The sequence below is a fragment of the Aethalodelphis obliquidens genome, unplaced genomic scaffold (genome assembly GCF_003676395.1).
Source record: "Aethalodelphis obliquidens isolate GAN/ISIS:26980383/991018 unplaced genomic scaffold, ASM367639v1 scaffold5, whole genome shotgun sequence".
Lineage (NCBI taxonomy): Eukaryota > Metazoa > Chordata > Mammalia > Artiodactyla > Delphinidae > Aethalodelphis > Aethalodelphis obliquidens.
The window spans coordinates 22,722,698-22,745,877 of record NW_020837949.1 but is presented as its reverse complement, the minus strand read 5'-3'; the positions used below and the strand labels follow the sequence as shown (position 1 = coordinate 22,745,877).

The following is a 23,180-nucleotide window of genomic DNA, read 5'->3' as shown; positions in this document are numbered from 1 at the left end:
ATCACGTGCTAAATTTATAGTAAACCTGAAGGAATTCCAAGTTCAAATTTCTTCTCTTTATTCATTTCTCACCTGAAGAAAGATGAATAGGCAAAGTTTGGGGTTTTTAATTTCTGCTTAGTTTTTATTTTTGTTTCATTTTTTAAAAGATCAAGTGCTTGAAGGCTAAGAGCATATTAGATTCACAAGGGGAAGCAAAAAGCTTCACAAAGTACGATGCACTCCTGCTTTGCAAACCTTTCTGCATATGGGTGAGAGGAGAAATTAGGGAATCAACTGAAACAAGAATCCTTGAAGCTCTAGTCCAACTATTGCTTACTGCTAAAGACTGCAGAGCAGGCTTCATCTGGGACACAGCAGAGAGAAGCAGCCTGTCTTTCTGGATTCTGATCCAGGCCACATTGCACCAAGTGTTGGTTTGAGGAAGCTGGGTTAAAACCTTCATATCCTGAAAGGGAGGGAGGAGTCGGCTATAAGATGAGTCAGCTCATTCCAGCGGAGTTTAACGGTGACAGAAGGGAGTGTGACTGACAGGTGCTAAAGAAGATATGCCAGGGGGGCTCTACTGGAAATAAAACATTAATTTTATAGTCATGAACATAGGGAGGACAGGGGATTGTACATGGCGAGCTTTTATAGACTGTAGAGCCAGCACACACTGCTGGAAAGGTTGACGAAGAGAGTAAGACAAGGGTAAGAAAAACTGTGACCCCAGAAAACAGGATCCATATCTTTTGGGATCCTGTCAAGATCCTGTCAAGTGCTTTTACTAGCTTGCCAACTTCAGGAAGATTCCCAGGTGACAATAATTTTCTGCAGTAAGACAACAGGGTGAGAATTATGGGCTACATTCATTAAATAAATATTAGGGATAGCAACTACCTGCCTGTATTTGATACCTGTGTTAAAAGGGAAAGGTGGACGAGAATACTGAGACTAAGACACAATCTTTTTTGTCTCTGATCTTTTGTGTGGCTAGGGATCAGAGGCTGCAAGCAAAAACTCCATGAGGGATTTCATACATGTAAAAAGGGAGAGAGAGGGCTTCCCTGGTGGCGCAGTGGTTGAGAGTCCACCTGCCGATGCGGGGGACACGGGTTTGTGCCCCGGTCCGGGAAGATCCCACATGTGGCGGAGCGGCTGGGCCCGTGAGCCATGGCCGCTGAGCCTGCACATCCGGAGCCTGTGCTCTGCAACAGGAGAGGCCACAACAGTGAGAGGCCCGCATACAGCAAAAAAAAAAAAAGGGAGAGAGAAACTCAGAGGAGCCTTTCCGTTTCTTAGGGAATCTGTTCTGAAGGTTTCTACTGGGAGAAAATGGAGCACTATCTTATGGTATGGAGCAAGTGTAAGAGTTTTAGTAAGAGTCCTGCCTTGGATCCCTGCTCTCAAATAAGGTTTAGTGGAATCAGAGAAAATAGATCAACAACAAGAGCAGAAGTGGGAATTCCCTGGCGGTCCAGCAGTTAGGACTCGGTGCTCTCACTGCCAAGGGCCCGGTTTCAATCCCTGGTCAGGGAACTAAGATCCCACAAGCCGAGCGGTATGGCCAAAACAAAAACAAAAACAAGAGCAGAAGCAAAAAAGATCAGGTGGTAGACATGAGGTTGGAGATTTTGTGTACCCAGGGGTCCAGGATGGCATCTTTGGCACTTGTAGTAGAGTTGATAATTGATGGGACTGCAAAATGGGTGCTTGCCAGTGGAGGGCAGCTTAGTCCTGTGGGTCTTTCCAGGAGGGTGGGTGTAACAACTTGGAAAGTCCTGCCAAGCGTTTCTAACAGTTAGGTGACGGGCTGAAATGCCACAGCCTACTGCCTAATAGTATTCTAAGCTGGTCTTTCTTTAGCTTATTTATAATTCAGAAACTTTCCTCTGCTGATGAAAGCTCCAGTGGGCACAGCATTGTGTTTATCTTTAATCCCAACCTGAAACAGTGATGAGCTGTTCAGAGGCATGCTTGCACACCTACATGCTGTACAGTTCCCTAGTTATTTTTACTTTGGTTGATAGAGAGTGTGAGGTTGTGCTAGGCAAAACCCTGCAGTGCTGCCTGATCATTTTGGATAGGAGAGTGCCTGTACTTTGGGACAAGTAAAGGATTAACGAATACACATTTGTAAGCCATTGTTCTGGGAGGGAGACTAATTATCTGGCTTTATTTAAACTAAGCTTTTACTGATGATATTTAAAGTCCTGAATTCAACCAATATAAATATGCTAATATCAAGTTTAGGCTTTCTGACTACCAACAGTACAGCCAAGAGCTAATGGTCTAGGTAATCACTTAAGCTATTAGTCCATAAGAAAATCCTCATTGTGCTGCTGTATATTTTGATCCTAGCGGGTATGTCATTTGGGAAGGTCACTTGGCTGTGAGAATTACAGTTGGCCTTTCATTTCACTGTTTTTTTGTTTGTTTGTTTTTGACTGCATTGGATCTTCGTTGTTGTGCGTGGGCTTTCTCTAGTTGCGGCGAGTGGAGGCTACTCTTCATTGCGGTGCGCGGACTTCTCATTGCGGTGGCTTCTCTTGTGGCGGAGCACGGGCTCTAGGCATGCAGGCTTCAGTAGCTGTGGCATGTGGGCTCAGTAGTTGTGGCTCACGGGCTCTGGAGCACAGTCTCAGTAGTTGTGGCGCACGGGCTTAGCTCTTCTCCTGCATGTGGGATCTTCCCGGACCAGGCCTCGGACCCATGTCCCCTGCATTGGCAGGCGGATTCTTAACCAGTGCGCCACAAGGGAAGTCCCTCACTTGTTTTTATTTCTTCAGTGTAATGACTGTTGGTCATTACACTGACTCTTAAGTTATTTCGCATAACCATTTGGGAAATTTGAAATATGACATTATTGATGCTTATTATTGCAGATCTTGGATGATGGAGGGGATCTTACTCACTGGATTTATAAGAAGTATCCCAACATGTTTAAGAAAATCAAGGGCATAGTGGAAGAGAGTGTTACTGGAGTCCACAGGTAAGATTTGACATGGGTATGCCTAGTTTTATGCAGCCTGGACATATATTCTTTTTTCTTTTTTTTACAAATTTTTATTTATTTATTTATTTATTTATTTATTTACTTTTGGCTGCGTTGGATCTCTGTTGCTGTACGCAGGCTTTCTTTAGTTGCGGCGAGCGGGTGCTACTCTTTCATTGCAGTGCATGGGCTTCTCATTGTGGTGGCTTCTCTTGGTGTGGAACACCGGCTCTAGGCGCTTGGGCTTCAGTAGTTGTGGCACGCGGGCTCAGTAGTTGTGACACACAGGCTTAGTTGCTCTGCAGCATGTGGGATCTTCTCAGACCAGGGCTCGAACCTGTGTCCCCTGCATTAGCAGGCAGATTCTTAACCCCTGCACCACCAGGGAAGCCCCTGGATATATATTCTTATAATCACATACTTATAGAATACATTATGTTAAAAATTGAAACCTGATCTGAAATGTTGAGATCTGAGTCCGCACACTTGTTTTTTGTCTTTTTTTTTTGCGGTACGCGGGCCTCTCACTGTTGTGGCCTCTCTCGTTGCGGAGCACAGGCTCTGGACGCGCAGGCTCAGTGGCTATGGCTCACGGGCCCAGCCACTCTGCAGCATGTGGGATCTTCCTGGACCAGGGCATGAACCTGTGTCCCCTGCACCGGCAGGCGGACTCTCAACCACTGCGCCACCAGGGAAGCCCTGCACACTTGTTTTTTAAATTAACAACACAAATAGGAAACTTAAAATAGTGAGGGGGGAGTAGCTAAGGGAATAAGTGTGGTCCTCATATTTTCTAGTCATTGTAATACAATGACTGCTTGTCCCCTTTGGACGAATTCATTTATTCAGCATCTATTTATTGAACTTCTACAGTGGACCAGGAACTACTCTAAGAACCATGCTAGGGATCTAGCATTGGGGAAAACAGACAAAAGCCTGGGCCCTCATAGAGCTTATGTTCTTACACAGAGAACAAGGATTTAGGGTTCTGTTTCTCAAATGAGCATTAATTCCCTGAGTAAAATTGTAACCATTTCTGTTTCCTGTTATTTACCCAGAAAGAACTGAAAGTATGAAAGTTTTAGGGAAGTAAATTTTGAATAAGCCACCATCACTGCTTCAATATACTGTGATCTTTCTGAATGTATAAAACTATGGATTGTCCCATATTTTCAAACTTTTAGAAAGGGATGAATTTTGAATAAAACACCTGGTTCTAATTTTTAGTTGACTCAGTTTAAATAAAACCCCTATATACAGATATACATATTTATAGGTATATGTACTGAAGTTATAAAATTGAGACTATTGGAAAGTTAAACTATTTGAAAGTTAAAATTGTTGCATTAGAGTAGTGGGATTAAAATAGTACTTAAAGTTTCTCTTTTTATAATTAAAAAGGGAAATAAAACTAATAAGCAATTAAAAATTTTCCATTTTAATGCTTAAAATTTAGTGGTGGGTCAAAGATTTTCCCCACATGCCTTTTGATTAATATCTTTATTTCTAAGCTGTATACAGATTCTGGAAAGGTATTCTTTATTTCTCTGTATACACCTTATAGGATGAAATTAGTTGTGTCTCAGGCTCTCATGCCTACTCAGTTAACTTATTTGTGAAATTTGATATGAAACTGATGGTCGATTGCAATATCTCATTGTTTTATGTTCTTCTTGATTTCCTTCATCCTCAGGCTGTACCAGCTATCCAAAGCTGGGAAGCTATGTGTTCCAGCCATGAATGTCAATGACTCGGTCACCAAACAGAAATTTGACAACCTCTACTGTTGCCGTGAATCAATTCTTGATGGGTAATGTTTTGTTATCTTTGGGATGAACTTGAGTTGTTGAAGTGAGGTTCTAAATTTTTTGGTTTTGGTTATTTCTAGAAATGATTTGTGTAGTACCTCTGGATCTATTGCTACATCATACTCAATATTTTGTAACCCAAAGCTACCATTGCTGTCACTTACATCACACTCAATATTTTATGACCCAGAGCTACCATTGCTGTCACTATTTCAAGCAAATCTATTTTACTTAAAAAGTCAGGCCAGCCCCTATCTACTGGTGGCAGTTTTTACAGTCACCCTATCAGGCCTGGGAGTCAGTAACTAAAGTCATTATAAATAGGTAAATATCTTTGATGGTTTAGGAAAAGGTTCCTGGTATTTCTCTTCCAGGTTATGTTGTCAGTTCTTAAGCACCAACTATCATACAATTCTCTGGCCATCTGGAAAGTTGTGGTGAGCACAGGGTTATTTCCCAGTGGCATTTGTAGTTTTTCAAATCTGTAAGGACTGCAAGTCTGACAAAATCTACTTAGATATAATATACCAAAAATTGTGTTCTTCCAGTGCCCAGTTTCTGTTTCTACACTTGTGTCCTGAAATTCCTTCATTCTTGCTGGGAAGACTCAGTAATTCTCTATGTGAAACCATTAAGTTGGTTTAGAATATTGCCAAGCCAAATGGCTTCCATCATGTATTAGTTAATGGAAAAGTGAAGAAAGGGCCTGTGGGCCACATTACTAGTCTGAACCCCAGGCAATTTGCAACACCACAGGCACTGGAGCAAGAAGGACTTTGGTTTAACAATTGGCTCTATCATTTATTAACTCTAAGACCTCAGACTAGTTATTTAACCTCTCTGTGCCTATTTCCTCATCTGTAAAATGGTGACAGTAAGACCTATCTCATAGAGTTATTGTGAGGATTAAATGAGATAAGGTATGAATCCTGGGGATCAATGTTAGTTCCCTTGCCCTTCTTTCTAGAACCCTATATAGTAAGTTTAGGATTGAGTTAGATCTTATAAGAAGACTTCTACTTTGAAATCTTTTTTTTTTTTGTGGGCTGGAAGGGGGTGTTCAATGCAAATTCAAACTATTTTTAATTATTACTCCTATAGATTCAGTAGTATTATCAGATAGATTGGACATTTGAGTGAATCCTTACTCTATCAGTCTGTTTACAGACTGTCCCTAGTTCTGTCCACATATAACTGTTATTGTGATGCACAGCTTTGCACCTGATAATAATGATTTGGATATATACTCATAAAAATATTTACTCATCCACAACTGTTTCTTATAGATTTTTCAACTCCCAAATCTATGAGCCTAAAATCTGCCTATATTTAGTAAAAGATGCATGAAGGTACCTCTACTAGCTCATAAACATGGACAGAGTCCCTCCTAAGCAGTGTTTACCCTGTGGATAAGAAAGATACTTTAACATCAGAAATGTATGAAAGTGAAATGGAAGCAGTGGAGCTGGAGTTAAAGTTAATAAAGAAATAGGAAAACATCACCCATCTACTGGAAACCTGAGTAGTAGTAAGAGCTTGTTGGCATCTTCAGATGGTGAAAAACTTTCCATTTGGGTCATGGGCAGTTGCTCCTCTCAGAGGAGTTGAGATGTGACTGGGTGCATTCAGGGTGGTATGGCCGTAGACTCAGAGGAGTTGAGAGTAGGAGAAGTTAAAGAAGCGGCAAAGTATGCTCCAGGGAAGGCTGCAAAGTAGAGTCCATATGAGGAAAGGATTAGGGATTGAGCTTCTGTAGCTCTGAGCTGGTTGCACACTGCACCATAAGCTATGAGGGAATGGCCCCACTCAGTCCTAGAGGACTCTTCTGTAATTGGTCTGCAATGCCAAAAAGCAAGGCAGGTGCAGCCTTATGGAGACTGAGGAAGGAAGACTTGGTAGGAAGAAAAAGGATATCCCAGATAGGATTTTTAGATCATAAAACAGACTGTATTTCAGGAACTCTTCTAAAGAGTTCTGGGGCTAGAAGAATTAGAGAGAAGTCAGAGACTTGGCATGACTCTTTTACACCGCCAGACAGCTTACCCTCACATCCCCAAAAGTCCTTTCTTGACGGAGGTCTTTTCTATCCTTTATCCTTGAACCTTGAGGCAGATCTGGGTCCCTCAGATCACAAGGAAATCACTGCCTAACTGGAATCCACCCTGGTCTGTCAGCCTATCATTTGCAGAGTAGTGGTGTTGATGAAGTTTCCCTTCCACCACACAGTCATTTGTAGTCACAAAGAGAGAGTCATCTTCCTTTGGGAAGAGAGTCAGAAAGGCTTGTGGGTAGTCAAAGCAAAGGAGGCTCAGAAATATGATTATTGATTTCCTTGCTGTGCTGAGCCAGTCAAGGACCATTCTAAGCCATGGCTTTTGAGTATGGTGGTAGCCCAGCCAGACTTACCCTCTTCACCCAACAGAAACTGCCTCTGCACTTAATTGATATTTATTGAGTTTCATTGGAGTTCATGAGTTGTACCAGTTCCTAGTGAGTGGAGTTGTCAAATCATTAAAAAGATAGGATTTCTACTTTGCCTTTGGGGCATTTATAGACTTTTCAACAGGAGAGGTTAACAGATGAGTAGAAAGACCTACAAATATTTGTCGGAACCATCTGTCTCAGAATGGCAGGTTTTAGTTGAAGTTTCTTCTGCCTAGCCAGGGCTTCCTAGAGAAGGGAGACCAACTGACCCTACAGAGAAACCAGAAACTGCTCCTACAACTTCTTCCAAGAGACCCTGAAAACAGTAAGGACCTTTATTCTAGCTTCATAGAGATTCAGAGACAAAGAGGTAGAACATGTCTGAGCAGGACTCAGCCCAGAAAACTCACTACCTCATGCAGTCAGTGTTGGTGTGTTTCAAGGCTCTTCTACACCTTGTTGCCCATTACCCTCCCTGGTGAATTAATGTGGGACCTATTGGCGATTTTTTTTTTTTGTGGTACGCGGGCCTCTCACTGTTGTGGCCTCTCCCATTGCGGAGCACAGGCTCCGGACGCGCAGGCTCAGCGGCCATGGCTCATGGGCCCAGCCGCTCCGCATGTGGGATCTTTCCGGACCAGGGCATGAACCCGAGTCCCCTGCATCGGCAGGCGGACTCTCAACCACTAGCGCCACCAGGGAAGCCCACCTATTGGCGATTTTGATACTACTAAATGTAGGACTCATTTATCAGCATTATATTTTATGTGTCTAATTCAATAAGCTACAACGTTCACATTAAACCAGAGCTTTGTCACCTCCTAAATAAAAATTACATTTATATTTAAAAGTTACTTTGTGGTCTATAGCTTCTTCCCTTCTGTACTACTCCCAAAACAAGGGGAACAAAGAGAAAAAAGGCCTCACATAGAGATGGAATTGATTGGATAGCATGGATAAGAAAATACATATTTTGGGCTTCCCTGGTGGCACACGGGACATGGGTTTGTGCCCCGGTCTGGGAAGATCCCACATGCCGTGGAGCAGCTGGCCTGTGAGCCATGGCCGCTGAGCCCACGCGTCCGGAGCCTGTGCTCCGCAACGGGAGAGGCCACAACAGTGAGAGGCCCGCGTACCGCAAAAAAAAAAAAAAAGAAAAAGAAAATACATATTTTATTGAACTTTTCTTTCTAGTCATTAAGTAGTTTCTCTAGGATAGAAACCAGGCTTGCTTTCAACATTAAAAAAAAAAAAAAAGCCAAACCAAAAAAAAAACAAAACCCAAACATGAAAACAAAGGGGTTCAATCTAATCTCAAGCGAGAAACAAGAGATTTTTCTGATTTAATTTTTTTTCCCCCATAGACTTAAAAGAACAACAGACATGATGTTTGGTGGGAAGCAGGTGGTAGTCTGTGGCTATGGAGAGGTAAGGTTTAACCTTTCAATTATTAGGTGTTTAAAATGTATTTTGCTGAAATATACTAGAATTTTTCACTTGTATGGACATAAAAGTACATTCATTTACCACTTTAAGTGGGACAAAAGTAACTTCAGAGGCCCTCTGGTTAAAGTAAAATCTTTCTTTTTCCCATTGCATTTTTGCTATTTTTTCTTTAAGTTGATTTTCTGACTGTTCCACTGCACTGTTTGTGATGTTCTTTTAGCTTGTGTTTTGATTATGAATCGTGAGTGTGGGTGTTCTTATGCACATGCATGTGCTAAGCAGGGTTTAGGAGTTTGTTTATAAACTGCATTCATTTTATTTTTTTTCTGATTTTTCCCTAAGTGTGAATCTATTCAGTGAAATTCCTTTTGGTGGCGGAAAGGGGGGTACACTTTACCAGAAGCTTTGAGAAACTGTTTTCTTTGCGACTTTCCTTATTATGTGTACTTTCTGCTCTCATCAGGTGGGGAAGGGGTGCTGTGCTGCCTTAAAAGCTATGGGCTCCATTGTGTATGTAACTGAGATTGACCCCATCTGTGCTCTTCAAGCCTGGTAAGCATGCAAAAGGAGATTTGCTTTTTCCTCTCACCACTGTCTAACGTATTATCTTCTAACTGCCTCCAAAGAATGGCCTAGTTAATGCCACATTTCATCTTAGAGGGGCCTAGATCCTGAGAGGCTGCTATTAACTGTAAGCACCTGTCTTTCAAAGATCTAGGAGCTCTGCTCTGAGAGAGCAGAGGCTGGCAGAAGCTACAATTTAGAACTCCTGTGGAAATAGTAACAGGGGACGCCTTGAACCAGAGAGCAAGTAGCCCCTTATCAGCTCCACATGCCATCCTTCTCCCTTTGAAAACAATGATCAAAAAAGAAATAGGCTGGCATCAGATCCTTTCTGAAGTGATGCAATGAAAAGAGCGCTTCTGTCACATTCCTCCCCAAAATGCATAACCTAGTGTAATCAGGAGGAAATATCAGACAAATCTAAATGAAGGATAAACTCTACTAACTCTTACTGAAGGGTATATAGGAGTTGTTTGTACTATTCCTAAGTATGAAATGATTCCAAAATTAGAAGTTTAAAAAAAAAATAGTTCCTTTCCCATCTAAAAATGTGGGTAATCTTATCTACTTCAATTGTGAAAGTTCAGAAAATAATGATATAATTATTATACATTATATAATAAATATATAATTATGTAAAGTATAGAGGTGCTGTCACATAATAAATGCCTCACTAAGTGGTAGCTATTATTAAAATTGTCTCTTGCCACCCTCAGCAGGATAAAATACCACTGTCCCTGAAAACTACTGCAAAGTCCCCATGCCTGTAGCCTTGAATAACCCATCCAATCTTTACCATTAACGCTCCAGAGGAAGGCACCCAGCATAGATGAAGCATGGCATAAAGATGTTTCCATAACCATTTTCCCCTGTCCTACCACTCCCCACACACCGTAGCCATCAACACACAGTTTTCCCCAACAGAGTTGTTGGCTTTGCCTGAGTCAGGGCTCCAGCACACGACGGGAACTATCACCATTCTAGCACTTTTTCAGGGTTCATTAGAGAAACCTGAATGTGTTTTAATATTGACTGAGGTATTGATTGAAACTATCTTATAGACGTGAACTGATCACTTATTCTGTGTTAGGTACTGTGCTCTGTGCTGAGGATGAAAGATGAGTAGATGAATGAGACAAGGTCCCTGCTTTTAGAAGCACACAGACAAATAACCTCTGTGCAGTGTAGTAAGTGCTGTGATAGAGATAAACAGCACATGCTTCTGTAGGAGCACAAAGGAGGAATATCTAACTAAAGAGCAGGGCAGTGAGGGTAGAAAGAGGTGTCAATGGAGCTGAGTCTTAAAACTTATTTAAGTGACTTCTTAGTTTGGAAGTATGTTCCAGGTACAGGCGACATATGCAAGGTCACCTAGGAAGGAGAGAGCACGGCATGTTTATATTAAAGAAGCTGGAAGTGTTTTAATGGAGCTGCCCGATAGGATAAATTTGGGGGAGTGGTAATACCTGAGTAGGAATCATATGTCAGTGTAATCATATATCAACCTAAGTATTTGGGTCTTATCCTGATACCAGACAATGTCACCAAAGTATTTTAAGCAAGGAAGTGACATGAGCCAGATGGCATTTCAGGAAATCACTCTGCAAAATGAATTAGAGAGACATAAACCTAGAGGCGATGAGATGGGGCCAGGGGCTACTACAGCAAGAAATAATAGGACCTGAACATCAGGCCTGCACGTATAGAAAAGAGGGGATAGATTAAGAATTAAGATTTTAAGGAATTAAGGAAAAAGACTCAACCAGATGTGGTGACAATTTTAATTAGGGAGAGGCAGTAGGCTAGGACATTCTAGTTTATTTGACTCGTAGAGCTGGGTGAACAGTAATGCTGTTGATTAAGATAGAAAATATAGAAGAAGAGAAACAGAATTGGTGGTGTGGGTAAGATAATGAGTCTATTTTCAAGCACAATAAGTTTGAGGTCCTTGTGGGACATGAGGAGGAGCTATCCAGTAGATAATTTGATCTATGGCTCTGAAGCTTTGGATGTTAATGTGCAAATCAGCCACCTGTGAGGCATCATTTGTAGCCAAGGGAAAGGAATGGATAAGTGCCGAAAGAATAGAGAAAAGAATACCCTACAGAGTACCAACATTTAAAGGTTGAGTGAGATCGAGAAGGAGCAATCAAAAAGTGAGAAAACAGTATTATGGACTCCAAGAGTATAGAGCCTTAAGAATGCAAATAATGTTTAATGTAGCAGAGGATATCAAGTAATATTAGAGTCTAAGAAAAAAATTGTTTTTGGCATTCAGGAGATCACTGATTATCTTGGGGAGAGCAATTTCAGTGGGGTAGTAGGTTCAGGTAAAATTGCACTTTCTAGAAACTTGGTTGGGGTTTCATGGTTAACCCTGCCTCCCTATTATCAGGAAGAATTAGGTCCCAGTGATAGAAAGAACCTTTTATTTCTGTCCTGTACGAACTAAGGAAAGAGTTTGAATTTTTCACTAAGAATAGTCCAGCTGTACCAAAAAGTGATGTAGGTACCAAAGCAACTTGGGTAATAGCTTTTGAGGCTGTGTAGCAGAAGGCTCCCCACCTGCTTTTTTAGGTTAATTGATCATGCTTTATTTCTACAGTATGGATGGATTTCGACTGGTGAAATTAAATGAGGTCATCCGACAAGTGGATATTGTTATTACCTGTACAGGTATGATTATGACATACAAAATGGGGTGGCACTTGGGAACACTTTCATGGAACAAGTGAAAAATGACTAGAAATGTTCTGAACAAAACCAAACTCTAAAAGCCAGAGATAGTAGTCCACAAAACCAATCTTTCACATTCTTCCTACCTCTTTAGAACTCTGACCAAAAGTATACCATTAGGTCATCCCTAGAGGAAAGTTTCTCTCTAGTCTTTTTAACTGTTCCATATCTCCATTCATCCTCAGCTACCTAGGAGATGGCTACCAGTGAGTTTTATTTGGGAAGCTAGATCTTAAATTTGTACAGTTTTGAAAATTTTACTTCCAAAAGTGATGTGTATTTCTCTCTAGTCTCTGTAATTAAAGCAAGGCTAGAGCAAAATTCTTCCTAGTTAGAGAAAGTGGAAAAGGTGGTTGTGTTAATTCCCAAAGATGTAGATTTTGAGTTTTAGAGAGGAATATGCAGATATGTCTACCTTCCTTGGACTGAGATATTTTATCTTTGTGTTAGAACCATAAGCCATTGGAATATTGGGTTTATTTTATAATTCTATTTTAAAGGAGGAAAATCAGAATATTTAAGAATAAAACTATTATTTGTAGTCTCAGGGAGAGCTGGGGGCAAAGAAGAACCATAAGAAATTGTTCTTAGGGCTTCCCTGGTGGCACAGTGGTTAAGAATCTGCCTGCCAATGCAAGGGATGTGGGTTCGATCCCTGGTCCGGGAAGATCCCACATGCCATGGAGCAACTAACCCCGTGCGCCACAACTACTGAGCCTGCGCTCTAGGGCCCATGAGCCACAACTGTTGAGCCCGTGTGCCACAGCTACTGAAGCCTGTGTGCCCTAGAGCCTGTGCTCTGCAACAAAAGAAGCCACCGCAATGAGAAGCCCGCACGCCACAACGAAGAGTAGCCCCTGCTTGCCTCAACTAGAGAAAGCCTGCCCACAGCAACGAAGACCCAACACAGCCAAAAATAAATAAATAAATTTATTTTTAAAAAAAGAAAAAAGAAACTGTTCTTTTTCACATCAATCCTTCTATCTCTTTTTTTGTAAGTAGCTTTACTGAGATATAATTCACTTACCATATACATTCTACCCATTTTAAGTGTATAATTCAATGTTTTCTAGCAAATTCACAAGGTTATACAACCAAGACAATCTAATTTTTTTATTGAGATGTAATTTACATACTGTAAAAGTCACTCTTTTAAAGTATACAGTTCATACAGTTCTGCAGCCTGTGGAAGGAAAACCACATTCACAGAAAGACAGACAAAATGAAAAGGCAGAGGACTTTCTACCAGATGAAGGAACAAGATAAAACCCCAGAAAAACAACTAAATGAAATGGAGATAGGCAACCTTCCGGAAAAAGAATTCAGAATAATGATAGTGAAGATGATGAAGAAGATCCAGATGATCCAGTGAAGATGACCTCAGAAAAAGAATGGAGGCAAAGATCGAGAAGATGCAAGAAATGTTTAACAAAGACCTAGAAGAATTAAAGAACAAACACCTAGCAGAATTAAAGAACAAACAAACAGAGATGAACAATACAATAACTGAAATGAAAAATACACTAGAAGGAATCAATAGCAGAATAACTGAGGCAGAAGAACAGATAAGTGACCTGGAAGACAGAATGGTGGAATTCACTGCCATGGAAGAGAATAAAGAAAAAAGAATGAAAAGAAATGAAGACAGCCTAAGAGACCTCTGGGACAACATTAAACACAACAACATTCGCATTATAGGGGTTCCAGAAGGAGGAGAGAGAGAAAGGACCCAAGAAAATATTTGAAGAGATTATAGTCGAAAACTTCCCTAACATGGGAAAGGAAATAGCCACCCAAGTCCAGGAAGCACAGAGAGTCCCAGGCAGGATAAACCCAAGGAGAAACATGCCGAGACACATAGTACTCAAATTGACAAAAATTAAAGACAAAGAAAAATTATTGAAAGGGAAAAACGAAAAATAACATACAAGGGAACTCCCATAAGGTTAACAGCGATCTCTCAGCAGAAACTCTACAAGCCAGAAGGGAGTGGCATGATATATTTAAAGTGATGAAAGGGAAGAATCTACAACCAAGATTACTCTACCCAGCAAGGATCTCATTCAGATTCAACAGAGAAATCAAAAGCTTTACAGACAGGCAAAAGCTAAGAGAATTCAGCACCACCAAACCAGCTCTACAACGAATGCTGAAGGAACTTCTCTAAGTGGGAAACACAAGAGAAGAAAAGGGCCTACAAAAACAAATCCATAACAATTTAGAAAACAGTAATAGGAACATGCAAATCAATAATTACCTTAAACGTGAATGGATTAAATGCTTCAACCAAAAGACACAGGCTTGCTGAATGGATACAAAAACAAGACCCATATATATGCTGTCTACAAGAGACCCACTTCAGACCTAGGGACACATACAGACTGAAAGTGAGGGATTGGAAAAAGATATTCCTTGCAAATGGAAATCAAAAGAAAGCTGGGGGCTTCCCTGATGGCGCAGTGGTTGAGAGTCTGCCTGCCGTTGCAGGGGACACAGGTTCGTGCCCCAGTGCGGGAGGATCCCACAGGCCTCAGAGCAGCTGGGCCCGTGAGCCATGGCCGCTGAGCCTGTGCGTCCAGAGCCTGTGCTCCACAATGGGAGAGGACACAACAGTCAGAGGCCCGTGTACCAAAAAAAAAAAAAAGAAAGAAAGCTGGAGTAGCAATGCTCTTATCAGATAAAATAGACTTTTAAAATAAAGACTGTTACAAGAGACAGGGAAGGACACAACATAATGATCAAGGGATCAATCCAAGAAGAAGATATAACAATTATATATGCACCCAACATAGGAGCACCTCAGTACATAAGGCAACTGCTAACAGCTTTAAAAGAGGAAATCGACAGTAACACAATAATAATGGGGGACTTTAACACCTCACTTACACCAATGGACAGATCATCCAAACAGAAAATTAATAAGGAAACACAAGCTTTAAATAACACAATAGACCAGCTAGATTTAATTGATATTTATAGGACATTCCATCCGAAAACAGCAGATTACACTTTCTTCTCAAGTGTGCATGGAACATTCTCCAGAATAGATCACATCCTGGGTCACAAATCAAGCCTCAGTAAACTTAAGAAAATTGAAATCATTTCAAGCATCTTTTCTGACCACAACACTATGAGATTAGAAATCAGTTACAGGGGAAAAAAATGTAAAAAACACAAACACATGGAGGCTAAACAATATGTTACTAAATAACCAAGAGATCACTTAAGAAATCAAAGAGGAAATCAAAAAATACCTAGAGACAAATGACAATGAAAACACGACAATCCAAAACCTATGGGATGCAGCAAAAGCAGTTCTAAGAGGGAAATTTATAACAATATAAGCCTACCTCAAGAAACAAGAAAAATCTCAAATAAACAATATAAGTTACACCTAAAGGAACTAGGGAAAGAAGAAGAAACAAAACCCAAAGTTAGTAGAAGAAATCATAAAGATCAGAGCAGAAATAAATGAAATAGAATCAAAGAAAACAATAGCAAAGATCAATAAAACTAAAAGCTGGTTCTTTGAGAAGATAAACAAAATTGATAAACCATTAGCCAGACTCATCAAGAAAAAGAGGGAGAGGACTCAAATCAATAAAATTAGAAATGAAAAAGAAGTTACAACAGACACCTCAGAAATACAAAGCATCCTAAGAGACTACTACAAGCAACTCTATGCCAATAAAATGGACAACTTGGAAGAAATGGACAAATTCTTAGAAAGGTATAACCTTCCAAGACTGAACCAGGAAGAAATAGAAAATATGAACAGACCAATCACAAGTAATGAAATTGAAACTGTGATTAAAAATCTTCCAACAAACAAAAGTCCAGGACCAGATGGCTTCACAGGTGAATTCTATCAAACATTTAGAGAAGAGCTAACACCCATCCTTCTCAAACTCTTCCAAAAATTGTGGAGGAAGGAATACTCCCAAACTCATTCTATGAGGCCACCGTCACCCTGATACCAAAACCAGACAAAGATACCACAAAAAAAGAAAATTACAGACCAATATCACTGATGAATATAGATGCAAAAATCCTCAACAAAATACTAGCAAACAGAATCCAACAACACATTAAAAGGGTCATACACCATGATCAAGTGGGATTTATCCCAGGGATGCAAGGGTTCTTCAATATATGCAAATCAATCAATGTGATACACCATATTAACAAACTGAAGAATAAAAACCATATGATCATTTCAATAGATGCAGAAAAAGCTTTTGACAAAATTCAACACCCATTTATGATAAAAATTCTCCAGAAAGTGGGCATAGAGGGAACCAACCTCAACATAATAAAGGCCATATACGACAAACCCACAGCAAACAACATTCTCAATGGTGAAAAACTGAAAGCATTTTCTCTAAGATCAGGAACAAGACGAGGATGTCCACTCTCACCACTATTATTCAACATAGTTTTGGAAGTCCTAGCCACGGCAATCAGAGAAGAAAAAGAAATGAAAGGAATACAAATTGGAAAAGAAGAAGTAAAACTGTCACTGTTTGCAGATGACATGATACTATACATAGAGAATCCTAAAGATGCCACCAGAAATCTACTAGAGCTAATCAATGAATTTGGTAAAGTTGCGGGATACAAAATTAATGCACAGAAATCTCTTGCATTCCTATACACTAACGACGAAAGATCAGAAAGAGAAATTAAGGAAACAATCCCATTCACCACTGCAACAAAAAGAATAAAATACCTAGGAATAAACCTACCTAAGGAGGTAAAAGACCTGCACTCAGAAAACTATAAGACACTCATGAAAGAAATCAAAGATGACACAAACAGATGGAGAGATATACCATGTTCTTGGATTGGTAGAATCAAAATTGTGTAAATGACCACACTACCGAAAGCAATCTACAGATTCAATGCAATCCCTATCAAATTACCAGTGGCATTTTTTACAGAACCAGAACAAAAAATCTTAAAATTTGTATGGAGACACAAAAGACCCCGAATAGCCAAAGCAGTCTTGAGGGAAAGAAACGGAGCTGGAGGAATCAGACTCCCTGACTTCAGACTATACTACAAAGCTACAGTAATCAAGACAATATGGTAAAAACAGAAAATAGAAAAACAGAAATATAGATCAACAGAACAGGATAGAAAGCCCAGAGATAAACCCATGCACCTATGGTCAACTAATCTTTGACAAAGGAGGCAAGGATATACAATGGAAGAAAAGACAGTCTCTTCAATAAGTGGTGTTGGGAAAACTGGACAGCTACATGTAAAAGAATGAAATTAGAACACTCCCAACACCATACACAAAAATAAGCTCAAAATGGATCAGAGACCTAAATGTAAGACTGGACACTATAAAACTCTTAGAGGAAAACATAGGAAGAACACCCTTTGACATAAGTCACAGCAAGATCTTTTTTGATCCACCTCCTAGAGTAATGGAAATAAAATCAAAAATAAGCAAATGGGACCTAATGAAACTTAAAATCTTTTGCAAAGCAAAGGAAACTACAAACAAGACGAAAAGACAACCCTGAGAATGGGAGAAGATATTTGCAAACGATTCAACAGACAAAGGATTAATCTTCAAAATATATAAACAGCTTATGCAGCTCAATATTAAAAAAACAAATAACCCTGGGCTTCCCTAGTGGCGCAGTGGTTGAGAGTCCGCCTGCCGATGCAGGGGACACAGGTTCGTGCCCCGGTCCGGGAAGATCCCACATGCCGCTGAGTGGCTAGGCCTGTGAGCTATGGCCGCTGAGCCTGCGCGTCCGGAGCCTGTGCTCCGCAACAGGAAAGGCCACAACAGTGAGAGGCCCACATACCACACACACAAAAAAAACCCAATCAAAAAATGGGCAGAAGACCTAAATAGACATTTCTCCAAAGAAGACATACAGATAGCCAAGAAGCACATGAAAAGCTGCTCAACATCACTAATTATTAGAGAAATGCAAATCAAAACTACAGTGAGGTATCACCTCACACCAGTTAGAATGGGCATCATCAGAAAATCTACAAACAACAAATGCTGGAGAGCGTGGGGAGAAAAGGGAACCCTCTTGCACTGTGGGTGGGAATGTAAATTGATACAGCCACTATGGAGAACAGTATGGAGGTTCCTTAAAAAACTAAAAATAGAATTACCATGTGACCCAGCAATCCCACTCCTGGGCATATACCCAGAGAAAACTATAATTTAAAAAGGCACATGCACCCCAATGTTCATTGCAGCACTATTTACAATAGCCAGGTCATGGAAACAACGTAAATAGCTATTGACAGACGAATGGATAAAAAAGTTGTGGTACATATATACAATGGAATATTACTCAGCCATAATAAGGAATGAAATTGAGTCATTTATTGAGACGTGGATGGATCTAGAGAGTGTCATACAGAGTGAAGTAAGTCAGAAAGAGAAAAACAAATATCGTATATTAATGCATGTATGTGGAACCTAGAAAAATGGTACAGATGAACCAGTTTGCAAGGCAGAAACAGAGACACAGATGTAGAGAACAAACGTATGGACACCAAGGGAGGAAAGTGGTGGGGGGTGGGGGGATGGTGGTGGTGTAATGAATTGGGAGATTGGGATTGACATATATACACTAATATATATAGATAACTAATAAGAACCTGCTGTATAAAAAAATAAAATAAAATTCAAAAAAATAAAAATAAAAAAGTATACAGTTCAGGGACTTCCCTGGTGGTCCAGTGGTTAACACTTCACTTTCCAATGCAGGAGGGACGTGTTTGATCCCTGGTTGGGGAAGCTAAGATCCCACATGCCTTGGGGCCAAAAAAAAAGGATAAAACAGAAGCAATATTGTAACAAATTCAATAAAGACTTCAAAAATGGTCCACATCAAAAAAAATCTTTATAAAATAAAGCATACAGTTCAGTGATTTTTACTAAAGTTGTACAACATCCCATTATCAAATTCCAGAACATTTTCATCATCCCCAAAATAAATCTTATACCATTAGCACTCACTCTTTTTTCTACCCTTCAGTTTTCTGCAGCCCTAGGCTACCATTAAATTCTCTGTCTCTATAGATTTGCCTATTTCAGATATCTCATATAAACAGAATCATACAATATGTGGTCTTTTGTGACTTTTTTTACCTAGCATAATATTTTCAGGGTTCATGTATGTTGTAGTGTGTATCAGTATTTCATTCCTTTTGATTGCTGAATAATATTCCATTTTAAGGTTATATCACATTTCAGTGATATCCATTCATCAGTTGATAGACACTTGGGTTGTTTTTACTTTTTGGCTATTATGAATAATGCTGCTATGAACATTGTGTACAAGTTTTTCTGTGGACATGTCTTCAGTTCTCTTGGGTATATACCTATAAGTGGAATTGCTGGATCATATGATAACTACTTTTAACATTTTGAGAAAATGCCAAACTTTTCCAAAGTAACTACATTATTTTACAATCCTGCCAACAATGTATGAGAGTTGCAGTTTCTCCACATCCTTGTCAACACTTATTATTGTCTGATTTTTGGATTATAGCTATCCTAGTATGTGTGAAATAGTGTGTCACTGTGGTTTTGATTTGCCTTTCCCTAATGACGTTGAGCATCTTTTCATGTGTGTTGGCACATCTTTTGTACATCTTCTTTTAAGAATGTCTTTTCAGATCCTTTACTCATTTTTAAAATGAGCTGTCTTTTTATTATTGATTTGTAAGAGTTCTTTATAAATTTTATTATTGAGTTGTAAGAATTTTTATCAGATTTATGATTTACAGTTATTTTGTCCCATTGTGTAGGTTGTCTGTTCACTTTCTTAGTGGTATCATTTGAAGCACAAAAGTTTTTAATTTCAGTGTAGTCCAGTTTATTTTTTCTTTGGTTGCTTGTGCTTTAGGTGTTATCTAAGAAACCATTGCCTAACCCAGGTCACAAAGATTTATTCCTATGCTTTGCTATGAGTTTTATAGTTTTAGCTCTCATATTTAGGTCTCTGATCCATTTTAAGTTAAGTTTACATGTGGTGTGAGGAAGAGGTCCAACTTCATTCCTTTTCATGTGGCTATCTCTTCTGTTTTTAAGGTAACAAGAATGTGGTAACCAGAGAGCACTTAGACCGTATGAAGAATAGCTGCATCGTTTGTAACATGGGACATTCCAACACGGAGATTGACGTGGTAAGTTCAAGTGACTCATCATTGGGTTTTTGTTTTTTTTTTCTCTCTCCTTCCCAAGAAACATAAACTAGAAGAAGAAAGAGCAGGGTCACCAGCCATCGTAAACATGACTGTACTGGTAGAGCTGTTCACAGTCTGTTCACTCACTAGCCTTATGGCTTGTGCGTATGGATTCTACAAAACTTCTTTATCTCAACTTAATCATTTCAAATGATTGATTTTTTTCCACCTAAGCTTGATACCTACTTGTACTGTAAGCCATTTTATCTTTATGATTAGGATTAAGAGCTGGGTAAACTCAAAACTACAAAAAGGGTACAATAAATGTGAGTCAGTATGCCAGTCAGTATTTTGGAGAGATTTGATTTTGCCGTAAAGGTGAGATTAGTAGGTTGGTCCAAGGAAACAAGTCAAGGGAGGGAAATCTATGGGCTGGGATGAGAGCACTGCTTAAGATTGACTGTGTCTGTCAAATATGGTGGCTTCCCTTTTCTCTCCCTCTTTTATGCGGCTAGGTCTCCCCTTAACATATTTTCCAAACTGTAGTACTGGATCTATAGATGTCACAATCAATTCAGTAGCATGTGTTCCTCAAACCTGGAAAACCTATAGCTGTGGTTCTCTAGTTTTATTATAGTCACCTAAAATTTTCTGATCCAACAGAACATTTGATCCTACTAAGGTGCCCAAGTAATAGTTAATAGAAGTGTTATTTATTTCTTTTCAGACTTACCAAAGTATCTCTCAGTGTGACTTTCACTCTGGTTTTAAGTTTTTATGGCATTTTTCTGACACAACTGTATTTCTCTCTGAGTAAATGGCTCAAGCAAAGCATGCTTTCATCTCCACTGAGGGCTGCTCTGATTGAGCTTCAGCATTGCCAGGTAAGGATCAGTTGATATACTGAGAGCCTGTGGGATATCTATTTTAAATGGTTTCTCTTTTTAACTCTGTGCTCTATTCTTCTGTTATTAAAAATAGCTGGGAAAACAACCTACCAAAGCCTGTTTCTACCCTTGAGGTTTTGGAGTGGCATGGCTCCATTACTCTGTCTTACCATGATATTTTGCTTATAATGAGTAATTTATTTAGTTTGTGTTTTTGAGGGATTTTTTGTTGTTGTTGTTTTGAGGGGTTTTTTGGTTTTTTTTGTTTGGTTTCTTTTTTTGGTTAAGTTTCACTTTTGTGCCATACTGCCCGTTTACTAAATGGTCAAAGGCATCAATATTTCTAAAACTATCTAGCCTATGATTGTCCTTTTCTGGATTGATCTGCTTGTAGAGCCCCCAGATGGAAAAATCTTAAAGGGAAGTGGTCATGCTCTGAGCGCTGAAGTGAAATCTTCTGAGTAAGCGAACAGGGAAGGAATTTCCATTCTAAACCCTCAAGAAGCTCTAAAATAAAGATAATTTCAATGCAGTCATGTAATTTTTATATTTTTACTTTATCTCATTTCATCCTCTTGACCACCCCACGAGGCAGTATTCTTATTCCTGATTTTCAGTTGGGAAAATAAAAGCTTAAGTACATTGTTCAGTCATAGCCGTTGGTTCAAAAATGAAATTGAAGCACAAAATTCAGGTTTTTTGACTTCAAGTCCAGTTTTTTTGTTTTTCTGTATGTTTTTGTTTGTTTTTTTAGTTTTTTAGTTTGGTTTTTTGTTTTGTTTTTTGGCCGTGCTTCACAGTTTGCAGGATCTTAGTTCCCTGACCTGACCAGGGATTGAACCTGGGCTCAGGCTCAGGCAGTGAAATCGCCGAGTCCTAACACTGGACTACCAGGGAATTACCTGTTTTTCTGTATGTTATACTATGATCTCCTCATGCTTTTTAGGTTACCTTCAAATTGTGGTGGTAATCTCTTCTCCAAAGGCAGCCCAGATATAGGTAATCTCTCAGGATAAAGGCCAGGAGACTCTTTACCTTCAATCATAAATATTTATTGTGTGATTGCTATATGCCAGGTCCTGCTCTATATGCTTGGGATCAGTGCACAAAACAGACAAAGATTCCTACCCTCATGGAACTTATATTTTATGAGAAAAAGGACAATAGACATAATAAGTAAAATTTATAGTATGTTAGAAGGTGAAAGCACCGTAGAAAAAAGAGAAAGCAGAGCATGGTAAGGGGAAATCAAGAGTGCTGGGTTGTAATTTTAGATAGAGGGATCAAGGCATAAGCCTCATTAATAAGGTGATGGTTGAGCATATCTGAAGGAATTAACCATGTTGACTTTTAGGTGAAGGACATTTCACGATGAGGGAACAGCCAGAGCTAATGCCCCAATGCGCGAGTTGCCTAGTCTGTTTGAGGATCAACAATGAGGCCAGTATGACTAGAGCAGAAGAGCATGGGGCGGGCTTCCCTGGTGGCGCAGTGGTTGAGAGTCCGCCTGCCAATGCAGGGGACACGGGTTCGTGCCCCGGTCCGGGAAGATCCCACATGCCACGGGGCGGCTAGGCCCGTGAGCCATGTCCACTGAGCCTGCGCGTCTGGAGCCTGTGCTCCGCAACGGGAGAGGCCACAACAGTGAGAGGCCCGCGTACTGCAAAAAAAAAAAAAAAAAGCATGGGGCAGGGGAGAGTGGAAAATGAGGTCAGAGAGGTAATTACCCACATCTTATAAGACCTCAGAGGCCATTGTAAGAGCTCCTGATTGTGTTCTGAGAGGAATATGGAGCCGCTGTAGGATTTATGCCTTCTGTTTTAAAAGGATGATTTTTTATTTTAAAAGTGTCACCCTGGCTGCTGCATTGAGACTAGACCTTTTGCAGGTATTGCTAGGTAGCCCCACTGCCACTGGCACTAGCCAAGAGCCACCGTGGCAGTGGACGCGGGTTCGGCCCCGGTCCAGGAAGATCCCACATGCCTGCGGAGCGGCTGGGCGTGTGAGCCATGGCCGCTGAGCCTGCGCGTCCGGAGCCTGTGCTCTGCAATGGGAGAGCCACAGCAGTGAGAGACCCGTGTACCGCAAAAAAAAAAAAAAAAGAAGAAGAATCTGCCTGCCAATGCAGGGGACATGGGTTCAAGCCCTGGTCTGGGAGGATCC

General features: G+C 40.1%; 1 protein-coding gene across 5 annotated transcripts in view; it reads left to right on the top strand.

Annotated features, from left to right (window-relative positions):
* The window catches only part of AHCYL2 (adenosylhomocysteinase like 2), a 170,400-nt gene that overhangs the window by 136,446 nt on the left and 10,774 nt on the right, over positions 1 to 23,180 (top strand). For 4 of the 5 annotated variants that reach the window (XM_027101958.1, XM_027101957.1, XM_027101962.1 and 1 more), the window contains exons 7-12: positions 2,868 to 2,974; positions 4,671 to 4,787; positions 8,574 to 8,637; positions 9,119 to 9,207; positions 11,825 to 11,895; positions 20,036 to 20,130. In XM_027101958.1, coding sequence (XP_026957759.1) covers positions 2,868 to 2,974; positions 4,671 to 4,787; positions 8,574 to 8,637; positions 9,119 to 9,207; positions 11,825 to 11,895; positions 20,036 to 20,130 — 543 coding nt within the window. Of the gene's footprint in view, positions 1 to 2,867; positions 2,975 to 4,670; positions 4,788 to 8,573; positions 8,638 to 9,118; positions 9,208 to 11,824; positions 11,896 to 20,035; positions 20,131 to 20,857; positions 22,533 to 23,180 lie in introns of those variants that run through there. The other variant, XM_027101959.1, reaches the window with a different exon arrangement.